At 37.1% G+C, this 13,731-nt stretch overlaps 1 protein-coding gene across 3 annotated transcripts in view; it reads right to left on the bottom strand.

The window, feature by feature from the left end:
* LOC134538883 (rho guanine nucleotide exchange factor 15-like) overlaps window positions 1–13,731 on the bottom strand; it is a 134,293-nt gene that overhangs the window by 2,132 nt on the left and 118,430 nt on the right. For 2 of the 3 annotated variants that reach the window (XM_063380473.1, XM_063380475.1), the window contains 4 exons: window positions 12,743–12,947; window positions 9,431–9,693; window positions 8,204–8,366; window positions 7,261–7,462 (listed from right to left, as the gene is read on the bottom strand). In XM_063380473.1, coding sequence (XP_063236543.1) covers window positions 7,261–7,462; window positions 8,204–8,366; window positions 9,431–9,693; window positions 12,743–12,947 — 833 coding nt within the window. Of the gene's footprint in view, window positions 1–5,271; window positions 5,343–7,260; window positions 7,463–8,203; window positions 8,367–9,430; window positions 9,694–12,742; window positions 12,948–13,731 lie in introns of all 3 variants that reach the window. The other variant, XM_063380474.1, reaches the window with a different exon arrangement.

The raw sequence follows: 13,731 nt of genomic DNA, 5'->3' as shown, positions 1-13,731 counted from the left end.
GACTGGATTTGCACCACGTGGCTAAGACGACCTGGAGCATCACTGAACAAGCAGTCATTATCGGGGTCACCAAGTGAGCGACATGGGCACCCATACTCGGGGGCAGGGGGGAGGTGCCTCCCCCAGCTCTCAGAGAAAAGAAAAAAAAATGTAATGTATTCAGGTGATTTTCTTAAAAGAAAATGATTCAAAATTCGGTATTACATAGAAGTTGTTCAACAATACAATACTTTTTATATAGCTATTTTTTCTGACTACTTACAAGTCACCATTCGACTTCCAAAATATTAAAACATTAAAACCACTCCATCCCCCCAGATCTAGCCACCCCTAGCACACTATCATATGGGCAAACTTGGTGAATGAAGTGAAACAGGAACTGCAGGAAAACAAAACAACGTAGGCAGTTTGGGGTGATCTTACGCTGAGATTAAATTTATATGATATAGGTAAGCAATATAAACTGAAGGTTTTGAGCTGCATTTGCTGCAATTTGACAACACAATATGTTCATTTTATGAGTACGATTTATGTGAAAGGTATTATTTTCCCCGTACACATTACATCACAGGTTTCATTTCACCTGCTGCTTGCCAATTGCCACAAGTATTACCTACCCAAATATATAACAACAATATGTAATACCTATGTAAAAATAAATATCACTAATCAATATTCATGGATCAATTTCAAGACTAACACACAGCATAGCAGTAACACTAAACAAAACTCACCCAGAAAAACTCATGCTGATTTAATAATTATAAAAATGAAATTATATTATTATTACAGAATGACATTTTACAGCCACAGCTAGATAATTTTTTTTATTTTTTATTTTTGGAAAGTTTGATTAATCAGTTATGGCACAGGTGGTAATCATTGTACTGTGCAAATAGTTGGAGACAAACAAAAATATATATGTAAGTAATTTTGAGTGCAAGCAACAGCAGGAAGTCAACAAACACACACACACACACACACACACACACACACACAAAAAACGAATCCAAACGCACTAACTGCTAATATTTCAAAAATACACCGAGGACATAACGTTAGGAAAATAGTTTCAAGCAAGTTAGTCAACATTACAAATATAAATAGAAAAATACATAGCTACAACAAATTTTAATCATTAACACTCCCCTAGTCAATTAAAAGATTGGGGAACCATTTCCTGTAATTAAACAAATAGATGCAAACGCAAGCCATACAATTAAGCCTTCACAAAATTTTCTTTAATGCAGAAAAATTATATTACTTTAAAAATGGTTTTCTTTAGTTAATTTTTTTTTAAAGTATCACTAACGTTTAAAAATTAAATTAATAATTGCTATTTTGCACAACTAATTAGCTGTATGCAAGTGTCACTGCAGTGAGGTACCGAACCTGACAAATGTGTCATTATGAATTTTGGTCACAGACACACTGTAAAACTATGTTTCTATAACAACATACTACTCACCAAAACTGATAGAACTGTAAAGGAGAGAGACAAGAAGTGTCGCTGTATTGAACAAGTGCGACCGTGCTCACTGCACATGCCGAACACTGGACGGACCACCCCCCCCCCCCCACCAGCCCGTGTGCGCCCGTGTGCTACAACCGTGCAGTGCTCCGTGCCGTGAGGAGTGAGTGCACCACCAGAGCCCGCTACACCAACTCCCGGCCTGCGCTCTTCTACTTGCGACACACAGCGGCAGCTTCAAGGAAGTGCCGCGTATCCATCCGCGACGGAGTCAACATCGTACCGTGTTTTATCGCATAATCGTCGCACTGTGATTTTAGGGCATCCAGTTTTGGAAAAAAAAAAAAAAAAACAATTCTCACCTAAAAATAGCATGATGTTTTTTGGTCCCGCTGTTAAGATTCCAACCTTGGCAACACAGGACACAGCACCGTGGAACAGCAATCGGTTTTCAAGTTGCTGTCAGGCAGTGTGGTGGTTACAATGGGAAAATACGATAATTACAATTACAGTAGAATATGTTACAGATGTACCCGCACAATACGATTTCCCGTTCAATACGGTCGTGTTTTGGTCCTGCCATTTTTTTTCCCCAGGTTATTTTTTTCCCGTGTAAGATACTACCCAAAAACTTCTTTTCACAAATAAAATGATTTCTTTTACAGTTGAAATCCATTATTTGTTAGGATATTAATGTTTACTGATTTAATTAACAGAAATACGAAGTAGCTTGATGTGTAAATTTTCCTTTAAAGAATTTTTCAAATGTTACAACTTTACATGTTTATCGTCGCTGTGCAGTGCGTATAAAAACGTAGCCAGCACTAGTTGGCATCATTCATGTTTGGTTGCGTAGATGCCAGTATAGAATGCACGCTCATATTGTCTAAGATCAGTATGGATAGCTCGTTGATTGCATGCAACGTGCGTGCTCTGACTCGTGCTTAGTAACTACATTTGATAGCCCGCACTCCTTCGTGGTTTAGTGTGTACTACGACAACACAAGTTATGGGTAAACAACGTTAGTTCCAGCTCACGTTTCAGTCATAGTTTTTAATTTTTTTTTTACTTTAAGTTGAATGAAATATGCATGACTAATTAATATTTCTTGACATGCTTTTATATAATTTAATTTTTAATTAATCAAACAGTACATGCAACATGTTTTGTTTTTGTGAAAAATTTAACATAAAAAAAATGCATTTCTTGCATAAAAATCACACTCCTACTTTTCAAACTGGATTTTAGCGTAAAATGGGCGACGATTATGCGATAAATCACGGTAAATGCAAGAAGCCAATGATGAAGAAGTCAGATTATGAAAGACAGTCATTCAAGTAGCAGCATTAAGTAGTTTTCCATGCCTCGGTACCATAAGGACTTGGCCCAACATGTCTGAACATCTTGCAGTTTGTTGGTTTCACTGCATATTTGTTAAGTGAAGGCAATGCACAATGATGGATTCAGCTGTCTTGATTACTGAACTGTGCCGTACACACTCCAGACATGCTATTAATCACAACTACTATTCACAGTTTTTAAATTCTGGATGATAGCATGACAATTTAAAATCTCTTGCTACAGTCAGACCTGCCAACATTCAAATTAAAAAAAATCATGAGGTCCTCGATAAAAATTTTCAGGCCTATAAATACAGGTTAGATATAAAAAACAACAAATGAGAATCTTTAAATTTAAGTGACATACCGGTACATATGTTACATGGTCTCTGCTTCAAAATTTATTTAAACAAATTACAGGTTGCAGATTTAATTTAGTTGAACATAATTTAGCGCTGTCGTGTAATGATCATGCAGGGCCACAACTAAAAAAGATGTAAAATAACATTCTGCTAGTGTAACACTATTATCACTGTTCACAGCAAAATTAATTTTTTTATTGGAATCAATACACTTCACGTGTTAGTTGTGTTTTTTTGTAGCGACATGTTTCACAATGTCTCCTCTTCCACTATGCGAGATAGAAAAATCAGCACGGCACATGCTAGAAAACGCAAAATTGCTTCCTTTACGTGACTCAAGTATTGATGGAAACTCGTTACTGTAAGCTTTCGTAAAACTTGTTCTGTAACGTTTACAAACAAAATCTTGGGGCCCCGAAAAATCGTTAGGAAACACTATTTTGGCGTGAGGGCGTGAGATGGACCTTAAAATCGTGAGCCTCACACCAAAATCGTGAGAGTTGGCAGGTCTGTTCAGTTGATTTTCTATCATTGAGTTGAGAGTTAAAGTACAAAGCATGAAGAACGTCCACTGTGTTTCGACAACACAAAGATTCTGTCACAATCTCATCAGATACAACTAAAAATTTGTTAGAAGAACGAGTTCCCATTATTCATTACCTCGTGCTGCTTTTTTTCATTCTAATGTCCCCATATGAAAGTCCGCCAGATTTCTTACTCCACAACTTTTTAAAAGTTACAGAGATAAATCAAAATTATCCTCAAATATTGACATTAGAAAACACAGTTTCTTCAAATCAAAACTGCAAGAAATTCTTCAAATTAATTTTCTTTCAAAGATGAGACTAACAAAGCTTGCATGGCTGGCACTTTGTGAGTTTTATTTGTATTTGAAATGAGAAAAGAACTGAGCCATTTTAATAAATTGAAAGAGAAAACTAAATTATCTTTTGACTTTAAAAGTACATATCACAATCATTCAAAAAATAACAATACTTAGAATGCTTTCAAATTCAATTTTTCTAAGGAAAAAAAAAATACAATTGGGTTTATTATAAGCTTAAATAATTTGTTAACTTCAAGGATTAAGATGTCTACTGAATTCCTGATTTGATCAGGTTGCCATGGTCAGATAGTTAAGCAGTTTAAGTGTCAAATTACAAACAATTTAAACAAATTTAGTAATATAGATTTGTAAATTAGTATATTCTTAAGTGATGATATAACTTCATCAAAAATTTCTAAATTGCTGAGTAAATGAGAAGAGAAAAAAATAAAATGTTTCTATAAAGAGAAAAAAATATTTGCAAACAAATACCTAATATAAAAAACAAAGTTATGCTGTAAATTGAGAAAAACACCTGACTGTATTTCATCCAGTATCTGATTTTCTATATATTTTCAGTCAGATTTTCAGCATTTTATTAATTGAATTTGAACAAAAAATTCAACATTGTGGTTAATAATTTTTGTAAATACAGTATACTACTATAGTATATTTAATCACTACAAAAAACAATATTTATAATTTTTTCTGCTTAAATTGAATTTTTTAAAAATTATTTATAAATTTTTTTCCTGACAAATTATGCTACTGAAATTAATCAAGCATGAGCAAAAAAAAAAATGAATGCTAAGTAATCCTTTAGCATGAACTAGCATAATCAGTTATACAGGACTGCAGAAAATAAATTTCTACATAATAACTTTGGGATAAAATTGTGTTAACCCACAAGCATGCATAGTGTCAGCCACTCTCTTAGCAAAGACAGAAAAGCAACTAACTCGCAGGAAAAAAAAATACTTTAATGTTCCTATGAATCTAGGTATGTTGATTTATCATATAAAATATTGCAGAAACTGCCTTGCTTCTTTTTTCGCCTAGCACTAAATCAATAATTCTCCATTTGTTTGGTGTATGAACTATAAAAAAAAAATTGCTTTTAAGCGCACGAAATTAAGGAAGTAAAAACTAAATCAAGACACGCAGAGGAAGTTAAAAAACAAAAATGTGAAAGGACAGTGAGTAAACGAGAAGTACATCAAGCAACCAGTACTCATGACAGGACATGCAGTGTTCCGTGACGCCGCACTCACGTTGTTTATTGTTCTTGGGGCCTTCCTCTACCCCCTGAAGCCTGGTCAAGACTTGGCGGGGGCTTTACTCGCTGCAAGGAGCGAACACACTGCTTGCACACACAACACCACTAGGTGCCTTACACAGACTACAAACCACAGTCAACAGCAAGCTATAACAAAACAATCTCGCCAATGACGGCTGCAGTTCACTCACCTGGTTTTAACGCGTTTCAAAGCAAATTAACAACGGTATACTTGTTTTCATTACTCAGAAAATCAAGTATTTACCAGTCCTATAAAATGGAACAAAACCCATGCAACAGAAGTACGTAATAATAAAAAATAACAGTGTCATTTCAAGTCAAAGCACATTACATACACAAAATGAATCATTTTGAAACGAAAACATGAAATTCTGCTGTTTTTGAAGTTTTTCGCAAAATTTCAACATTTTTGTGAATACTCGAAGTCAAGCGCAAATTACTACAATTTCCACAAGTTAATCGACGCCAATCAACGAGGTGATCGACGCCATTTTAGAAAATAGAGACACCCGTGATTTAGTCGCAGACATAAAAAAATAACCAGTCTGTGGTTCATTGCACAAATACCTGAGATCAGAGTAGCAATGTCATGGGTCGTTGTCTTGTGGGTACAGTAGAACCCTGTTATATAGTTTTTCAAGGGGGCATAAGGAAAAAAAAACATAAGCAGGAAATATCAATTTAGCACATGCCACGAAGGGTGTATTTTCTGCTTATAATGTTTGCTTTATAAAATTCAATAAATGTAAAAAAAAAGTTAAAAACTTTTCGCGTATGGGAAGTTTAACCTGTTAAAAGATTTACTTTACACTTTATGTTATTTTTGTTTATTATCACTGTTATACCATAACTGGAGATTGTTGAATTAGGATTGTAAGCAAAAACAAAAAATCCAAAACACCAGCACTATACATTAAGTTATAATTTTTTTCTTTTAATGCAGAGTTGTAACTTTTTACTCCTGTGTCAAGATACTTAAGCACTTTGGTAAAATATAGGTGCAGTTAAAATTTTTTAGCTGTGCCATTAATTACACTTTATTCATAATGATGTTCTTATCCATACTATTGCAAGAGCCTTTCAATTGATTAACATCTGAAAGAAGTTTGAATGCGTATTTGTGGGTTGTACAACAAATTGAAATGTATATTTAGTTTCAAGTCTACATTATTATATAAAATATTAAAATTTTTTTACATCAAACACCGAGGGTGTAGTATTGTTACGACAGCAATCTTAAAATGCTCGGAAGTGACTCATTTAACAAACAAGCGATCACATAAATGTGTGAGTTACGACATTGTTTCTCTTGTAAGACTGACACAGAGGCAGTGGTTGGTTTGCGCGGGAGGGGAAAGTAGTGGACGCACACAGCGGGATCCCAGAAGGCTCCTTGTCGCATTATGCCTTCTCAATCACATACACTTTATATTTAGTAAACTTGAGTCCAGGCCAAGGAATAATTGTCAATGGTATGAGAAGACACGTTACAATGTGTTTTAAAAGCATTTAGCCCCCCATACCTTTGTTTAAATTTATTAATCTAAAGCTGCACACATTTTGTAAATTGTGCTCTGTTTATGCCAAATGATTTGAGTTGGTGTAGTGCTTCAGTCATGTCACCATTATTTAACAGTAAATTGTATTAGATATTTTTTTTTTTTTCCTTGAAGGATTTCACGAACGTTACAGAGATGGATCACATGCTTGTACCAAGCGCTAGGTTACGTGATGGTATGATCTCCGTGGTAGTCGGTTCGAGCATTCCTCTCCTCTTTGGTCGTGCAGACTTTCTGAAACTGTGTCCTAAAGAACGCAGTGTTTCAGTCGCCAAGTGGTGATCACTTATGAAATGCACACCCTCCCCAGTCTCACAAACTGCCACGGGACTGGCAGGTTTCAATTTTTTTGCATCTAAAGAAATGAACTGCACTCGCAGAAAACGGTGACACCTCAAGCTCACCGTCGGGCATCTTGCGGAGCACGTTGACGACGTCCGCCGTGCCCAGGGACAGCTCGTCGGGCTGGCGCGCCGTGTAGGGGTGCACGGCCGTGACCTGGGGCGTGTCCCACTCGGGGTACACCGTCTCCCCGGGGGCCGCCGCGGGAGGCGTCACGGCCTCCAGCCAGCGCTGCCGGTCCGACTCCAGCGGGCAGGACAGCACCTGCGGCCGAGCCACTCTCGTACAACACTCACACACAACCCAACACCTCCTGCCACTTGTGCACACCAAACTACACGGTTTCAAGCACAAATGGTTTAAATCTTCGGTATTATTCAATGCTTAATATTTTTTATTTCATTTAACTCTGATTCCTCACATAACGCAAAAAAGTATTGAGGACACCCTCGGGCGAGGAAATTTTTATGAAAACATGCCTTCGAAAATCTCCAAGTGGTATCCCTGCCTTTAACAAACACTATATTGCAGTGTCAATTGAAAGTATTATCGTAAGTCCCTTACCGAAAATGAATTAAAAACTAAATACCAACGACCATCTGCTCATAGTTAACTGCAGGCATTTCAATAAACTATATTCTACGCTTTAATGAAATAAAATATAAGGAAATGAATTATAAAAAATTGTTATAGACACCAAGATGACAGCTTTGCACACACAAACACACACCACCACTAGGTGTCTTACACAACTATAAACCACAGTCAACAGCAAGCCAATGACGGCTGCAGTACACTCACCTGGTTTTAACGCGTTTCAAAGCAAATTAACAATGGCATAATTGTTTTCATTACTCAGAAAATCAAGTATTTACCAGTCCTATAAAATGGAACAAAACCCAAGCAACAGAAGTACGTAATAATGAAAAATAACAGTGTCACATCTACATACACAAAATGAATCATTTTGAAATAAAGAATGAAACCGGAGGCAGAGCATCTCACCATCTCCACGGTCTTGTTGTCGTGGTTCTGCAGCATGGTGAGCAGCAGCAGGTGGCGGGAGTGGTCGGCGGTGAACTTGACGGGCAGGTGCGGCACGTCGCCCGCCACGGCCATCTGCAGCAGGCTGCGCTGGCAGTAGTCCACCACCACGTAGCTGTCCTCGCTGCAACACGACCACACACGCTCCGTGCCAGCCCTCTTCCCGACCCTCCACTCATACCCCGCGTTCTCCCGCACGATCCTCCCACTCGTGTGGTCGCTGCTGTTTGCAAGTTTCAAATTTTGGGAGGGAAACAAATTTCCTGCCTGCAAATCGCATGGTTCTGGTCACGCTGCATAAATGCGACACTATGTCTGTGGTCGCGCTGTTGGATTCTGAATGCTTTGTGTAGGAGATAACTATGACCTTGACAAAGATCACAGGACGAAGCACTGTGCGACAGCAACCAGTTACAATGGGAAAATACAGTAATTATAGTGCGAACTTCAAAACTAAACAGCTGAACAACATGAGAACTGAGAGCTGACTGTGAATTTTCCAGTTACGAAAAAGCGTTAATGTGACTGCTATTTTCCCAAACACAATAACTTCGGCGTAAGCATCTTTTCCTTAAGTACTGAAATAAGAGATGCACAGTAATCTGGGTTGGGATAAATTACTTAGTTTACCAGTACAGAATTTTTATTCAAATTGTTTCACATCCTTTATTATATTATGGTTTTCATTTAAATATATACTTTCCATGCAACATGTTTTTGTTGTTATGAAAAACTTAACCCCCAACAGAAATGTCTCACATTCAAGTCACACCCTAACTTTTAAAACTTGATTTTAGCATAAATAAATAATAGTTTAAAAATCTAAAAAACACGCTTTATATAGAAAACCCAACTAAAAAATAGAAAATAAATCTTAATAAATTTGAATTAATAATAGTGTAATTTTTTTTTTATAAATATAAATTAATAATAATGTAAATAAGAAAATAATGTATTTAATTTTTAAAAAAAAGTGTGGGGTGCTTTTTAAGATATTATCGAAATGATAAACCTTCTACTAATATCTGTCAATAAAATATTTATAAACATTGACACCATGCACCCCACGCTTTTTTTTAAAATTAAATACATTATTTTCTTATTTAAATTATTATTCATTTATATTTATAAAATATTGATTCTTCAGGACACAAACAATAAGTAAGAAGCAACAGAGCTGGGACGCACCTCTTCTTCTTGGTGATGATGAGCACGTCGGTGAAGAGGAAGACGTGCAGCGCGACCTTGGAGAACTTCCTGCCAAAGGTGAGCTTGCCCTCGTCGCCCCTCCACACGATGTGGGTCAGCTCCCCCTTCTTGACCAGCCAGCGCGAGCTGGAGATGATGGGCAGCGCCCTCAGCTCCTTGGGGAACTCCAGCTGGCGGTTCAGGATCAGGATCTCCTCCATGCGCTCCATACGGCGCGCCCCCTCGTTGCACTCCTGCACCACCTGCGTCGCCGCGCGGCGCTCAGCCCCTTGCCCCGCCACGGAGCAGCCCGTTTCCTTCCCGTCTCAAGCCCACCGCACACGGTACAACATGTTCTACTAGTTTGCTTACTGGTTTCTGTGCCGTGCGGGCCACAAGCTGAAACACTAGGCGCGCTACAAGTTTCCGCTGCACACGATTCTAGCTGCCCTACTGGTTTTGTCAAGAGAATATTCTCCACGACAAAATTTTTTATTGTGGTAATTCACATTTATTTTTACTGCATACAAAAACAAGGCTCTTCTTCGTATGCATTTATTAAACCGAGGAGTTGGTCACCATTCCACTTATTCCCGTCCATGCTTATCACGACATGCGCGCTTAAAAGTGTAAACAACCCCTCGTGCTGCTGTTTTCGCAAGTTCTGATTGGCCACTCCTTAAATACTGGAACACAGCAAGCAACGTAAATAGGACGCAGTCTATTACGCAAAACCAGTAGCACAGCTAGTACAGCTACTAGTATCCAGTTTGAATTCGAGTGAAGAAACTAGTAGTAGAGCCAGTACGACTCCTAGCTTACAATATTGTAAGGAATATTGTACCGTGTGCAGCGGGCTTTAGTAGCCAGCTATTTCCCTTGCATTTAGGCGATGAGAAAATCTGCGGCAATGATGGAGGCCGTGTTTTGAGGATGAGATTTTGTGACCAACATGAATGAAAATAATTTAAATCCACATGCGCGTGTAACAACAAACTGGAAAGTATGATGTGAATCAGGCTACAATATCTACAGGACTGGGTTTTTATCTTTCTCAGTGTGAAAAGATACTTTTTATTCCAACGGTTTTAAACTGTCAATATGTGGTAATGATGTGCCTTTATACAAATTATATTTTTACATATGAATAACATTTTTAAAATAATTATCTTTAAAAAAGCATTTATTTTGAAAATTGGATAAAATAAAATTGGTTAAAACTTAGCAAAAAAATAGCATCTAAAGCGTTTTAAAAAAAAAAAAAAAGCTAATTTTCCACCCCACAGCTTGAAGTTAACTTAAAAAATATTTAAGAAATAAAGGTTAGTGCAAAGAGTGTCTTCCTCCTATTTTCTGTGTTAATGAATTGTTTTCAATAAACATGTAATGACTAGAAAAAATAACAAATTCCATCAATACTTTTAGTTGAGCAATTAGGAAAAACAAAGTTTTTTCTTTTCCAAAACATAACCGGAACAAAAAAAAAAAACAGAGTTTCTCGATCTAAAACTGAACTGAAATGAAACCCAGAATCGCAGTGCCCTAATATGAAATCAGACCGCAGCACTGCAACTCATTGCGCATGCAGTAATTGTCTCTTAATAATATGTAAAGAATAATGCCACATTTTTTTTAATAATATCAAACTAATATCTTAACATGCATTGTTGCGTTAAAATAGGCCATATTTAAGAAGTGCAGTTACAGAAAAATTTTAAAAATAAAAAAGCATGTTAGCATGATTAACAATCTGGTCAAGACACAACAAGTTTTTTAACGTTTATGAGAAAATCATGTTAAAACAAAAGAAACCCTAATGTATTTTAAATGTCAGTATATTCCAGTAATTGAATAACAGAATAAAGGAATTGTGCATTATCAAGTACCGGAAGTGAAACAACAAAGCAAATCAAACAGAAACACTGGCCAGTAAAGAAAAGAAGATAAGCACCTCGACTTTAAATACGTTCAAAATGCCTGCGTTGGCATTAGGGGTGCCCGTCAGAAACTTTGGCAATGCAGGGTGTCTACTGAGTTACAAAAATAAAAATTAGTGACTTTTTCATGACAATTTCCACTGAAGTGTGACCACGAAACTTGTCAAAATGGTATAATTTTTAAATGTTAAAAATTAAGTGTAGCCTATACCTTACATCAAAAATAAAATGAAAAATTGATCGTTTACTTTTGTTTATCAAAATATACAGGCCTAAGTGGTGGAAAAAAAGACATAAGTTAAGCCTACAAATGAAGGTTAGTTTGAAACTTAATTGAATGAAATTAATTATATTTGCTTTCCCGCGTGCCAATTTTTCGTCGCACTTTAAGCGCTAAAACATGTTAACATTTGTTGGCAAACATTTTCAGCACATTATATCATAAAAAATATTAAAATTCCATTCCGTAGCACTTTAACCTCTTCGACAATGATTTCAGTTGGAAAATAAAAAAGGGCGGTAATTTAGGGATTTTGTTGTTTTGTAATTTGTAAACATAGTCGTTAACAAAACGAAAACACGAAAATACATCACACATTTTGTGCACAAATTTTTGGCTTTCTTTTATCCTAGCCAAACATAAATTTACGTTTCGTACACACAAGCAAGCAGTAAACAATCAAACTCAACGCTAATAGTTCGATTATGAACGCTCGCGCTCGCCATTTGACCAACAACTTATCGATATGGACGCGGGTCGCGCGCATTGATGGCTTGACAGCTGCAATCGATTATGTGTGATCGTTGTGCGATCTGTAGAGTAAGAATGAAACTGACTATGCCGTGACTGCCACGGAACGAATACCATCCTTTTTTTAAGTGTGTAAGGTACGATAATTGAATAAATTACGTTTTCACAGCATTTGAATGGACTTTTTTTTTTAAATAAAGAAGAGCAACTCGCTATTATTAAAATTTTCTCTGCATTCTATGTGAAAATTATGACGTTGCACGTAGGAGAATAGAAGCTGTAAGCAACATTTTGAATGGGAATTTAAAGTAAACGTCTTATGGCGAAAATGGCGGGACTGGCCTAGTTAAACACGGGAAAATGTATTGTGTGGGAACATCTTAAGCAATGATTTTCCTGAAAATGCAAGCTGCCAAAAGCACAAAAATATGGTATATACAAGATCAGTGCACCAGAAATACAAATTAGCCTTGTAATTAATTTTTTTTTGTGACTTTTGCCAAAATATACTTAAAAATGGTTGACTTTTTCGTGACTTTCGTGACCTAGTAGACACCCTGCAATGGCAAATCGCAAGCGCGAACAGCACTGTGTCAGCGAGGGGGGAGCGGAGCGGGCTCGTACGTTGTTGAGGGCGGCGAGGGCGAGGCGGCATGAGGGGAACTCGTCGTCGCCGGGATCCAGGCGCGTCAGCACGGCATCCACCAGCAGCGGCAGGCGCGTGATCCGCTGCATGGGCAGCATCAGGAACGAGTGCAGGGACAGCGACTGGCACACGGGGCCCGCCTCCAGCTGCGCCAGGGCGTCCGCGAACCGGCCGTGCTGCTCCCTGCCACGGCACGCACACGCACTCTCACACACACACACACACTCCTCGTCAACCACCTCTCGTCTCCGTGAATCATTCGATATTCCTTTAAATATTTCAAACTGCAGGTATGTGTGTCTATGAATCATTTGTTACAGCGATTTCGTCCTGGGGAAAACGTAGTGATAAGCACACACACAGGTATAGGTACCTTGGGATTAAGACAGAATTGAGGTGAAACACGCTTCTCTGCGGTCATATCTTGTATTGGCCAGCCAAGCAAATACAGTCAGAAGAACAACCGAACACATTCCCAGGTCTTATGCTTAATTGTCATAAAACGTATCAAATGAAACGCACACACACTCCTCGTCAACCATCTCTCATCTCCGTGAATAACTTGATGTTCCTTTAAATATTTCAAACTGCAGGTGTGTGTGTACGAATTATTTGTTGCAAATAGATATTCTTGCAAAATGACACATTTACAAAAAACAATTTTTTTATTACATATGATTTATTATTGTATAATTTTGATTTGTTTTCTGTAACATTCATCATAATATATTGTTTTAACAAATCAGTGATTATGGTTCAAAATTATAAATGATACTCTATTTTATGTATGTAATCAGTTAAACTTACAATTTAATGGTTCAAGAAAATGCATTGCATTAATTTTACATCTCTTTGTTATGGTTTCAAATATTCCCCTCTTTTGAAAGAAGAAAAAAAAATTACTGTTGAGATTTTATTAGAAAAATATTTGATATTCGTGAATATTGTGATATTCGATTTGAAATTT

Source organism: Bacillus rossius, chromosome 14 (assembly GCF_032445375.1).
Source record: "Bacillus rossius redtenbacheri isolate Brsri chromosome 14, Brsri_v3, whole genome shotgun sequence".
Taxonomy (NCBI): domain Eukaryota; kingdom Metazoa; phylum Arthropoda; class Insecta; order Phasmatodea; family Bacillidae; genus Bacillus; species Bacillus rossius.
The sequence above is the reverse complement of the archived record's forward strand: the minus strand, read 5'-3'. Positions and strand labels throughout refer to the sequence as shown.